This window comes from Crinia signifera, chromosome 1 (assembly GCF_055691185.1).
Source record: "Crinia signifera chromosome 1, ASM5569118v1, whole genome shotgun sequence".
Lineage (NCBI taxonomy): Eukaryota > Metazoa > Chordata > Amphibia > Anura > Myobatrachidae > Crinia > Crinia signifera.
The window spans coordinates 157,044,475-157,057,640 of record NC_139217.1 but is presented as its reverse complement, the minus strand read 5'-3'; the positions used below and the strand labels follow the sequence as shown (position 1 = coordinate 157,057,640).

Below are 13,166 nucleotides of genomic sequence, written 5' to 3'. Positions count from 1 at the left end.
TCGAATGAAGATAGTGGGGTGCACTCTCCCGACGTTGATATGTCGCTAGCCCATGCCCCTTGGACAAGGGATGGGCTGCACCATCCGCACGGGTGGGTCGCAAGGGGAGAGTTGGACACCAACGATGTATGAATGGTGTGCTGTGCTCTTACCCCTCTCTCTTTTCTATGGCCGTTCTTTAGGGCCGCCACCCTTTATAGTGAAGTTATAGCTGTCAATTAATAAATTTGACATCATATTTTGAAACGCCAGCACTTGTGTCTGTCTCGTTATGTTAGTGTTAAGTTAGTTAAGGTTTAAGAAAAGTTTATTAAAGTGTGGGGCATAAAGATTGCCGATGGTGAGTTTATTACACTATCAAGTATCTCAACCATAGCTTGGATTCTTATCTGTGAAACTACCACTGAAAATATGCTTTCTGCTTGGGTATACCCACATTGCACATGGTACCAGCTGTGGTGCAACAGGAATGCCATATATGTATACAAAAAGAAAGACTTTTGTTATCAGTGCTTGCATTAATACTGTATATTGCAAATCAATGTATTCCTAGAAAATAAAAGCATGGGGAATTTGTTCATATTTTGACCACAGCATTTAAGCTTGCTGCCTGTCGTCAAGGGGCCCCAATTTTAACCCTTTGAGCACCAACATCTCTATGAGAGATGTTCAAAATATCCGCTAAGTATGCCAGCGTTGCTCACATTTGTTATATAAATTCAAATAAAAAATGATTAATTTGTAAAAAAGATTATATTTCCTATATAAGGTAAACATTACAGGTCATTAAGATGAATAAAAATGTTTGCTTGGCATTTTTCACAACTATTCACTTGGCACTCAAAGGGTTAATTAGTAACCGCGCCCTTTTCTCCATTCCCCATATTTCTACTTAAATAACCTCAAATAACTCTTATCACAACTACTGAGTGACTGAGTGACCAAAGCTCTGTATTGTATATTAGTCATTAGCAATGCACTTCTCTCCTAAGCACCATCCTTGCACCACTCTCCCCTCAATAACCAATTACAAGCACTCTAAAGAGAGAGAGCATTGATAACGAAATAGAAAGCAGTGTGCCAATGGCTGTAGAGCACCACTCACAATATTTCCTTTTTTTTGCATGGGAATAGTATATTACTGCAACGTACTGACTGAATACTGCCATAAATCACAAGCTCCGATTTAAAAAAAAAAAAATTCCGGTACTTGTGTATTATCACGGCGCCCATCACATCGCATCGCATCGCATACCACTAAATAGGGTATGTGATGGTATGCGATGCGATTTTCGCGTGAAAAAGCCAAAATGTACAATTAAATATCGCAAATGCGATCGCATGCGATTTTTAATTGTACAAGCACCCTGATGGGTGCATACAATGTTAAATGTCCCCAGAATGTTAAATGCCCCCCCCCCATTGTCAACGTGACCCCCACTATCAATGATAACCCGAAGCATGGCGAGGGGCAGCAGTACGCGTCATCTGACCTTTTCATACCCCCACTATCCACTTCGGCGTGGAGTTGATTTTAGATAGTGCGCTCGCCACCGAGTTCGAAGCGTGACGAGCGCAGTGAGCCCAGCGAGGGGATGCGGAATACATGTAAAGTCATTTGCGTGCACTCTCCCCGCTTCGGGCTCGGTGGCTCGCTGCACTCACCACACTATCTAGAATAAACTCCACATTGACGTGGATAGTGGGGGTATGTAAAGGTCGGAGGACGTGTACCGCCACCCCTCGCGGGCTCGTTGCACTCGCCACGCTTCGGGTTGGCGTTGATAGTGGTGGTGGCGTTGACAATGGGGGTGCATTTAACATTGTAAGCACCCATCAGGGTGCTTGTTCAATAAAAAAGTACATCGCATCACATGCCGCTATATTGCATGCCGCTATATCGCATGCGATGTGATGCATGCGATGTACTAAGATCAACATCGTGGGTGCCGTGATAATACACAAGTACCTAATTTCCTTCCACCTGTAAAAGATTTAGAGGAATTTATGCTAAACATCCCAGTCTTATGTATTATCATAATACCACAGAAAGCAATTATTCTCACATGAAACATAATACAAATAGGTACAATGCAGAACCTTCATTAAAGACCTCTTATCGCCAAATACTAAGCTGCTGTAAACTAACAATGTTTAACTTACGTTTATTAATGTTTAACATTTACAACATGTCACTAGCGCACAATTCCTAGTTGTGGGTTTTTATTGTGATTTTAAGTTAGTTTGTAGCCTGCATGCTGGGAACTTGTGGACACATTCATTTCCATAGTGAGTGTCATTGCAGATTCACTGCTAAATAAAAGGCCCTACAATGTTATGGCACAGGGTACAAAAAGGGGGAGTGGTACTAATTCCCGGCGGTCGGAATCCCGACGTTCAAAATCCGAGGCCGGAATCCCAACCGCCGAAATCCCGACAAGGGGGGAACGTGGATCGCCCCCACTTGCGGGCTCTCTGCGCTCGCCACACAGTGGGCCCCGTACCTCGCTGCACTTGGCACACTAATTTATTCTCCCTCTATGGGTGTCGTGGACACTCATAGAGGGAGAAAGTGTCGGGATTTCGGCAGTCGGGAATCCAGTGTTGGGATTTTGAACGCCGGGATTCCAACCACCGGGATTCTAACTGCATCCCCGAAAAGGGGAAGTCAGAACCCAGCTGGTGGTAAGATTGAAATCCCTTGTTGTACTGACCTTTGTGAATGAAATAAAAAATTTGCATTTAGGGCCTAATTCTGGTTGGCTAGCTAGCAGCATACATATGCTGCCTAGCGAGCCCATAAACGGTGCACGCTGCCTGGCCGAAGTTTGCCCCCCGAATCCCCTCAGTACCATGCGAGGGTGTGCGTACTCGAAGGTTAGGAAATCATTCCATGGTTGGAATGAAATGCGCATATGCAATCCCCGACCATCGGGCTGGGGCCAAATTCGGATAAAATGAGCAATCCTGAATCAGCCCATGAGTGCATTATTATAGTCATACCCCCTTCATGTCTCTTTGAGTGGAATAACTGGAGTCTGGCACAGTTTTGTCAGCAAAATATGGGAATCGTATGATTATTTTTATCTCCTTCACCATACACAGTAGGCAAGTGTCTCCTAAGGCCCATTTAGTAAATAATTGATATAAAAAGGAGCCGTAGCCAACCATTAAATGCAAAATGCAATATGTCGTTTGGGAAGGATTTTATGGATATATTATTTATGTAAATAATATTTTCCAGTAGCTTGATCTTATGCCCTAACTTAAGTAATGCATTATATGCAGCATTTTCCCAATGACAGACATAGGCTGCATCTCTAATGTCTGATGAAAAAGGACAGCCAGGCATCAATTATACTGAGACCTATAATAAATTCCTCAAATGTACAGAGGTACAAGGAAACTGAGAGCAGCACAACAAATATTCTTTGTTTATTTACTGAGATGTATTCAATATAAGCATAAATTGATCTAACAGGGCTGTACGCATCTGTAACAGGGCTGTACGCATCTGTAACAGGGCTGTACGCATCTGTAACAGGGCTGTACGCATCTGGAACAGGGCGGTACGCATCTGGAACAGGGCTGTACGCATCTGGAACAGGGCTGTACCCATCTGGAACAGGGCTGTACCCATCTGGAACAGGGCTGTACGCATCTGTAACGGGGCTGTACCCATCTGAAACGGGGCTGTACCCATCTGTAACTGGGCTGTACGCATCTGGAACAGGGCTGTACGCATCTGGAACAGGGCTGTTCCCATCTGGAACAGGGCTGTACGCATCTGAAACAGGGCTGCACGCATCTGGAACAGGAATGTCACATTTACAAAACTGGGTAAATAAGATGCTCTGTTGGAAAAAGTGAAATGAGCCTGCAGACAGCCTGACATAACTACTGTATATGCCTTTATTTCAGCTTTGTGAACAAATTCCAGTTTCGGAAGATGAGGTTATAACATTTCAGACGTATTGCAGTGCTGTGTCATGGTTAAGCAAAGCCCCTCAAGAAAGTAAACTCAGAGGTAAGAAACATGTACTGTATGTCCTTTGTGATCTGCAGACAGCATCAACCACTCAGCCAGTTTCTTCTGAGTTACAATAACCGCAGGGGACGTTACACATCTGAGATTTAAAACATTTTTGCACTACCTATTCTGTATTATTGCTGAACGTCACATTCTGAGGATGACATATTAGTATTGAGAACATTTGTGTAACAGTTTCGCATTGCGCTAGTTTTAGTTGGTAATACCAGCAGATTTCCCGGCGAAGACGCGGGAGCGCGCAGCAGAGCTCACCGCTCATCGCCAGGCCATACACACTGGGCGGCTGTGAGTTGAAACTTGCTGTTTTGAGAGGCTTTCAGCTCAAAATCGCCCAGTGTGTATGGGCAGTATTCAATGTCTAGCATACATAAAAACACTTTCAATGGTCTGCTTGTTGCTTGGTATGTAGCTAAATGTAGCAAGCACTGGAAGCTTAATTACATAAATCCTATAAAAGGGGATGAATAAAATGTCCCGATAAGCATCCACAATAGTGATCAATATGGGTTAGTTATTAATCAATATAATATAATATAATATAATATAATGCCAGTTGGGATCTGGTTAGGTATAAATGGAACCCTATTTGCTGAGTGAATAACCCAAAAGTTTGACTGCCAACATCTCTGTGACAGATGTGCAAAATATCTTCAAAAAATGCCAGCGTCACTCACATTTGTTATATAGATTCAAATAAAAAATGTTGTGTAAAAAATGATTATATTTCCTATATAACGTAAACATTACAGGTCATTATGATGAATAAATATGTCTGCTTGGCAGTTTTCACACCAATTTTGACAAATTCATAGTAGTTACAGACAGGGCAGCCATGGGGGGGGGGGGGGGTGTGACGACTGTGAGGACTCCAGTCCTGGGCCCAGACAGAAAGGGGGCCCAGAAATGGAGTCTATCAAGTATAATGGGTGAAATGTAATAGGATGAGAGATTCAGAAAGTGAGAGATTTGGTAAGAAATCTCCAGTTTTTTTAAAGCACCAATCATTTACACTTCAAAATCAAACCGGTTTTGTAGTGTAAATGATTGCCGCTTTAAAAAAACAGGAGATTTCTTACCAAATCTCTCACTTTCTGAATCTCTCATTCTATTAAATTTCACCCAATGTGTCATAATTTCACTTGACACAACGTCTCACCAGATATTCCAGGGGTTCGATAATGGGAGAGTGCCCCTGCCTATTTTGTCAGTCCCATGCCCCACCAATGTTTTATGGTTACAGATAATTCTTTCTCTCTATTTTGCCGAAATGTACAAGGCAGATGTTCTTAATGTCTTTTGCACAATATATGAATTTCTATACCTTGCAGCTAATGGGCTACAAAAATACTGCACATAATGATGATTCTAAGGGGTACAGTTACTAATGGTTCTAAAAATAAAAAAAGAGGCGATGTTGCCCATAGCAACCAATCAGATTCTGTCTATCATTTTGTAGGATGCAATAGAGAAATAACAGACAGGGGTTTATTTACTACGATAGGAGTTGTATTAAAGATGGAAAGTCAGAATCTACTTTTTTATTTAGCACCTTCTAGAAGATGACTGATTGCCTAAAGCAACATACAGATGGCGCCGGGCTTGTCTTTGCTGGGGATGGCGGAGGACTCGCCACCCGCCATCCCCCGCCCCTCGCCATCTGTATGTCGGAAGGGGACGCGCGTGCACGAGGTGCACGCGCGTCCCGTTCCGACGGTGCCTTTCCCCGGGTCCCCGCCGGCTTCCCCGGGTCCCCGCCGGTCCACACCGCCCCCCCGCAGCCCCCCGCAGCCCTGCCCGTCTCCCTGAAGCTGGAGACGGGCAGGACTGCACCCGCCGCGCCGCCTCGCCGCCCGGCTATTGAGACGCTCGTGCGTGGGAGACGCACGAGCGTCTCATTCAGCCAGAGCGCCAGATTGCTGGCGGATCGCCAGGGACACGGTCCTGGCGCTCCGCCAGCAATAATAAGGCCCGCTCTATCTGTACTGTACTATCTTCAACAGAACCCCAATCTTAGTAAATAAACCCCACCTAATTTGAATGGTTGCTATGGAAACATCCCATCTTTTCATTTTTAGAATCTTTTTTTCAATAGAGTAATTTTATTATTTTAAAGAAAGGCATTTACATTTCAAAAAGGAATAATAAACAAAAACATCAAGAATAGTTATCTTATGGATAATTCCATGTTATCATAACAATGAACAATGTTACTGTAAAAAAAATAAAAAAAATATATATATAAATACACCCAACACAAAAAATAATAATAATAATAATAATAATAATAATGTATTAAATACATACATAAATAAATATAATATATACTGTCCCATCCAACCCTGTTCCTTTAAAATGAGAAATATCATCAAGAAAGAATATTTTCCTAGTGAAGTCATATAGTTTTGTAACGACTATTTGGCATCAGTGGCTGCAAATTTAAATAGACAGTTGGACATTAGAGCCATTCAGAATGTATCGGCATAAATTGAGTTAATCCATCGATGCCATACTTTATCATATTTAGACAATTTGCCCCTTAACATATATATATATTTTTCATGCTGTAAAGTAGAATTGACCAACATCTTCCATTCTTTAAATAATGGACCTGACTGTGCCATCCAAGCGCTGTTAGGTTTTGGGTGTTAACCCGCAGCCGTGACTGCTGTTTAGAACAGCCAGGGCGGTCCTATACTCTCTCTATTGACCCCCTGGGTTGGGTAACCGACTCTTGCGGAGAACTAGGCTTCGCCTGTAGCCGCAACGTTTGGGTGAGCTGGTTAAGCCGGCTCAGGCTCCGGTACAGCCAGGTGTTACGTGGGACAAAGAGTCGGGACCCCCCCAAGGTACAGTCAAGAGGTGAAACTGGCTAACTTCCTAACTACAGAAAAACAATAAATGGCAACTAGCCAACCCTGCCTAACGCAAGTAAGCGCCAGCGACCTAGTCGCCAACCACTGCGACTCCGTCGCACCAATACCGAACTGAATACAAAGAAGGGCAAGGTAATACCAAACAAAAGAGATCAAGCCAGGGAGACACAAAGACCAATGAAAGGATGACAAACAGAGGAATAAGGCCCAACCGGGCGGCAAATAAAACTGACAAGAAAAAGACCCCAGAAAGGGGTATTTACAAGGGAGCCGAATGAGGGTCCTGGAACCAGCAGCCGGACAAGGGAAGCACTGGCAGGAGACCAGACAGGCCAAGACACGGGACCGGCAGGCAGCTTGTAGCAGAAGCTATGACCGGCATCAAGGACTGGCCCAGCCCCCTTAAGAAGGAGCCTGGACCAATGGGCTGCATAGTGTAGATGACAGCAGCTGGGGCAGCGTGATAACGCCGGCCGCTGCTCTGATGACAGGGAGACGCACACGCTTCTCCCCAGCGTCTCCTGTTGCTGGGCAACCCCAGCACTTCCGCCGGGGAGCCAGCGCAGCGTCCTCGGTTGCTAAGCAACCGTGCGTGACGCTGCCCTAAAGTGACGGCGGCATCCCTTCGCCGCCGGAATGTGTCCCGACGTCACCGGCTGCTGCAGCCGCAGCACCGGAGACCCTGACGTCGGGACCTGATGACAGGTGCCCGGGGAGAGAGAGACCGCGGCAGACCTCTCTGCCGAGCGGGCGTCTCTCCGGGGCCTGACATTACCCCCCCCTTGAGGAGAGGTTAACGATCTCTTACTACCGGGTTTATGAGGAAATTTCTGGAAAAACTCTATTTTAAGTCTGGGAGCATGTAAATCCTTTTCCCAGACCCAGGATCTTTCCTCCGGTCCATACCCTTTCCAGTGCACGAGAAATTGAAGAGATCCCCGTGCTACCCTGGAATCAAGGATCTTTTCTACCACAAATTCTTGCTGATCACGAACCCTCACTGCCGCTTTCTTTTGAGTTAACCTCCTAGGAAATCTTTTAGACAAAAAGACAGGTTTTAAAAGAGAGGCATGAAAGGTATTAGAGATTTTAAGAGATTTAGGAATCTGCAAGCGGAAGGCCACTGGGTTGACCCTTTTTGTGATAAGAAATGGCCCAATAAATCTAGGGCCAAACTTGTGTGAAGGTTGACGAATCCTAATATTACGTGTGGAAAGCCAAACCCTCTCACCTACCCTGAAATTACAAGGCCGTCTTGAACGGTCGGCAAGTCTCTTCTCCTGTTGAGCCACTGACTGAAGCGCCGAGCGTACTCCTCTCCAGATCTTCCTTAAACGCGAAGTAATACCAGAATGACTCTCTGGCTCCTCTGGACCCAAGGCATTTGCTTTGGGATGAAAACCATACACCGTAAAAAACGGAGATACTTTAGAGGAGGAGTGATGTGCGTTGTTATACGCAAATTCCGCTATGGGCAAACATTCGGACCAATCATGGTGTGTCTTGGACACATAACAGCGTAAGTATTGTTTAAGGGACTGGTTCAGTCTTTCAGTCTGCCCATTTGACTCAGGGTGATAAGCGGATGTAAGACTGCATTTGATCCTTAACGCGGCACAGAACTTCCTCCAGAATCGGGCCACAAATTGAGGACCGCGATCTGACACGATGTCATGAGGTAAACCATGCAATCTGAAAATATGGCGTAAAAACAATTTCGCCAACTCTTCCGCTGAGGGTAACTGGGGCACAGGAACAAAATGGGCCATTTTACTGAACCTATCAATTACAACCCAGATAGCTCGAAAACCCGAGGATTCGGGTAAATCTACCACAAAATCCATGGCAATGTGCGTCCAAGGTTTGGACGGAATAACCAAGGGCATGAGTGGTCCAATAGGCCTCTCTCTAGCGGTCTTGTGCCGAGCACAGTCCGGGCAAGAGAGGACAAATTCTCTGGTATCAGTAGCCATGTCTGGCCACCACACACTCCGATTGAGGAGTTTAATCGTTTTTTTGATACCTGGATGTCCTGCAATACCACTGTCATGGAACTCGGCCAAAATCTCCTTGCGAAATCTCGCAGGAACGTATAAACGCCCCTTAGGAGTGACACGGGGAGCCTGCTCCTGGGACTGCTGGAGCTGTTCCAAAATGGTCTGTGTTAATCCGGCATGGATTTGTGTTTCCGACAGGATGGGTAAGGGGAGTTCCTTAGCCTCCTGAGTAGGAAGAAAGTTGCGGGAGAGGGCGTCCGCGCAGACATTTTTTGAGCCTGGTCTAAAAGAAATGATAAAATTAAAACGAGTGAAAAACAAGGCCCATCGGGCCTGTCGAGCATTAAGGCGCTTAGCAGATTCTAGATACTGTAAGTTTTTATGGTCCGTGATTATCAAAATCTGATGGCGAGCCCCCTCCAGCCAATGCCTCCATTCTTCCAAGGCCCATTTTATTGCTAAAAGTTCTCGATTGCCAACGTCGTAGTTGGCTTCAGCCGACGAGAATTTTCGTGACATGAAGGCACAAGGAAATAAAGACGAGGAGCCTGGGTCTTGTTGAGACAATACTGCTCCTGCCCCCACCTCTGAGGCGTCAACTTCAACGACAAAAGGTCGTTCCGGGTCGGGATGTCTCAAGATTGGAGCTGAGGCAAACGCCAGTTTAAGAGTGCGGAACGCATGCTCAGCAGCCTCTGTCCACTTAGACGGATCCTCCCCTTTCTTAGTGAGAGCGACAATGGGCGCCACCAGAACGGAGAAGGAATCGATGAAACGTCTATAATAGTTAGCGAACCCCAGGAATCTTTGAATGGCCCTTAAGTTGGTTGGCCGGACCCAATCCATGACTGCTTGCACCTTTTTAGGATCCATGCGGAATCCATTAGCAGAAATAATATAGCCTAAAAAGGATACTTCAGGCACTTCAAATTCGCACTTCTCGATTTTAGCAAAAAGCAAATTTTCCCGAAGTTTCTGGAGTACTTGACGAACTTGAGTTCTGTGCTCGTCTGTGGAACCGGAATAAATCAGAATATCGTCTAAATAGACGACGACAAATCTGCCCAAGAAGTCTCGAAGCACGTCATTTATTAGGTCCTGGAAGACTGCGGGCGCATTTGATAGGCCAAAGGGCATGACTAGGTATTCATAATGCCCTGTGAGGGTACTAAAGGCAGTCTTCCACTCATCCCCGGCCCGAATGCGCACCAGATTGTATGCTCCGCGCAAATCTATCTTGGTGAAAATCTTAGCTGTGCGAAGTTGGTCAAACAAAACCGAGATCAAGGGCAAAGGATAGGTGTTTTTAACTGAAATCTTATTCAGTGCCCTGTAATCAATACATGGTCGGAGCGACCCGTCCTTTTTCGAAACGAAAAAGAATCCAGCACTTAGTGGGGATTTAGAAGGCCTAATAAAACCCTTAGCCAGGTTTTCTTTAATGTACTCATCCATCGCGTGAGTCTCAGGACCGGACAAGGAGTACATGCGAGCTTTAGGAAGCTGCGCCCCCGGGAGTAGTTCAATGGCGCAGTCATAAGGGCGATGGGGCGGTAATGCCTCCGCCTTTCCCTTGGAAAACACGTCAACAAAATCCGAGCACCAAGCCGGAATACCATCAAGAGCCGCTGTTGCCAACAGTACGGGATTAGTCATACAGCGACCTGGACACTGGGTTCCCCAACGAATGATCTCCCCAAGTTGCCAATCAAAATGGGGATTATGAGCTTTTAACCACGGATGGCCTAAAACTAGTGGCACCGTGGCGCAGGAAGTGAGGAGAAAGGAAATATTTTCTTCATGGAAGATCCCGACTGTCAAGCGCAGAGGAGGAGTCTGATACATAATGGTACCATTAGTAAGCGGGCTCCCGTCTAAACCCCGCGTAATGAGGATCTGATCTAGGTTGATTAGGGGTATCCCCAAATCTTTAGCAAAAGAGATATCGAGAAAATTTCCAGCGGCCCCGCTATCGACGAAGGCCGAAACGGAAGTATTACTCCCATGAAAATGAATATCGGCTGGTACTAATAGCGCATTCTGAGAGGAGATAAGCTGAAGACCAAGATGAACCTCCTCTAACTTCTCTTGGTCCGCGCATTTCCCGACTTATTGGGGCAATTGCGCAATACATGGCCCTTGGTACCGCAATACAGACAAAGTCCAGAATTCAGTCTCCGGAGTCTCTCATCAGGAGAGATGCGGAAGGCCCCCATCTGCATGGGCTCGTCCTCGTCTTCGGAAGGAACGTACCCGACCGTTGTTGGCCGGAGGATTGCTCCCCTTTCAGATCGCCGCTCTCTGAGACGCCTATCGATCCTAATGGAAAGTTCCATTAACTTATCCAGGGTCTCCGGCACCGGATACTGGATAAGACTATCCTTTATTGCCTCTGAAAGCCCTTGACGAAACTGACTCCGAAGAGCGGGATCATTCCAACCGCAGTCGTTTGACCAGCGACGAAATTCCGTACAATATGTCTCTGCGGGATTTCTCCCTTGCTTCAGGGCTCGTAAATGACTCTCTGCGGATGCCTCCCTGTCAGGATCGTCGTAAAGTAGACCTAGGGATTTAAAGAAGGCGTCTACAGAGCGGAGAACCGGGTCCTCAGGCCTTAGACCGAATGCCCACGTTTGAGGATCCCCCTGAAGTAGGGAAATAATAAGTCCCACTTGCTGTCTTTCAGACCCTGAAGAATGTGGCTTCAGCCGGAAATACAGCTTACAGCTCTCCTGAAAATTAAAAAAATCTTTACGATTCCCGCTAAATCTGTCGGGAAGATTCATCTTGGGTTCAGAGATCGGAGCCGATACCCCTCGGGAAGCATCCTCCTGTGATTTAACACGTAAGGATAGCTCCTGCACCATCTGAGTTAATCCCTGCACCTGGTTGGCAAAGGCCTGTGAGGAAGTTGGCAACGTGGGATTCATATCCGCGAAAGCCAATGAACACTAGAACAATTCTAAGGTAACACCCAGACTGCCCGATAACTAATGTACTAAAGAGGGAGGGGAAGAGAGAGAAAAACAAAAAAAATTCCCCCCTATTTTTTTTTATTTTTTTTTAATGGCCGGTCATAATGTTAGGTTTTGGGTGTTAAACCGCAGCCGTGACTGCTGTTTAGAACAGCCAGGGCGGTCCTATACTCTCTCTATTGACCCCCTGGGTTGGGTAACCGACTCTTGCGGAGAACTAGGCTTCGCCTGTAGCCGCAACGTTTGGGTGAGCTGGTTAAGCCGGCTCAGGCTCCGGTACAGCCAGGTGTTACGTGGGACAAAGAGTCGGGACCCCCCCAAGGTACAGTCAAGAGGTGAAACTGGCTAACTTCCTAACTACAGAAAAACAATAAATGGCAACTAGCCAACCCTGCCTAACGCAAGTAAGCGCCAGCGACCTAGTCGCCAACCACTGCGACTCCGTCGCACCAATACCGAACTGAATACAAAGAAGGGCAAGGTAATACCAAACAAAAGAGATCAAGCCAGGGAGACACAAAGACCAATGAAAGGATGACAAACAGAGGAATAAGGCCCAACCGGGCGGCAAATAAAACTGACAAGAAAAAGACCCCAGAAAGGGGTACTTACAAGGGAGCCGAATGAGGGTCCTGGAACCAGCAGCCGGACAAGGGAAGCACTGGCAGGAGACCAGACAGGCCAAGACACGGGACCGGCAGGCAGCTTGTAGCAGAAGCTATGACCGGCATCAAGGACTGGCCCAGCCCCCTTAAGAAGGAGCCTGGACCAATGGGCTGCATAGTGTAGATGACAGCAGCTGGGGCAGCGTGATAACGCCGGCCGCTGCTCTGATGACAGGGAGACGCACACGCTTCTCCCCAGCGTCTCCTGTTGCTGGGCAACCCCAGCACTTCCGCCGGGGAGCCAGCGCAGCGTCCTCGGTTGCTAAGCAACCGTGCGTGACGCTGCCCTAAAGTGACGGCGGCATCCCTTCGCCGCCGGAATGTGTCCCGACGTCACCGGCTGCTGCAGCCGCAGCGCCGGAGACCCTGACGTCGGGACCTGATGACAGGTGCCCGGGGAGAGAGAGACCGCGGCAGACCTCTCTGCCGAGCGGGCGTCTCTCCGGGGCCTGACAAGCGCGAGCTATACAAACCTTTGCTAGGGCAGTCAGGTTAATGACATACATAGTATCATCCCTATAAAGTAATTCAGCATCCCCTGCACCTAACAAACATACCCTGGGGGTAAGATACTCCGACGGGATTCCTGTGACTATCAAAGCAGT

At 46.7% G+C, this 13,166-nt stretch overlaps 1 protein-coding gene across 3 annotated transcripts in view; it reads left to right on the top strand.

The window, feature by feature from the left end:
* LOC146063127 (uncharacterized) overlaps positions 1-13,166 on the top strand; it is a 318,067-nt gene that overhangs the window by 266,632 nt on the left and 38,269 nt on the right. For all 3 annotated transcript variants that reach the window (XM_083175177.1, XM_083175158.1, XM_083175168.1), the window contains one exon: positions 3,922-4,027. In XM_083175177.1, the coding sequence (XP_083031303.1) occupies positions 3,922-4,027 (106 nt within the window). The remainder of the gene's footprint in view (positions 1-3,921; positions 4,028-13,166) is intronic.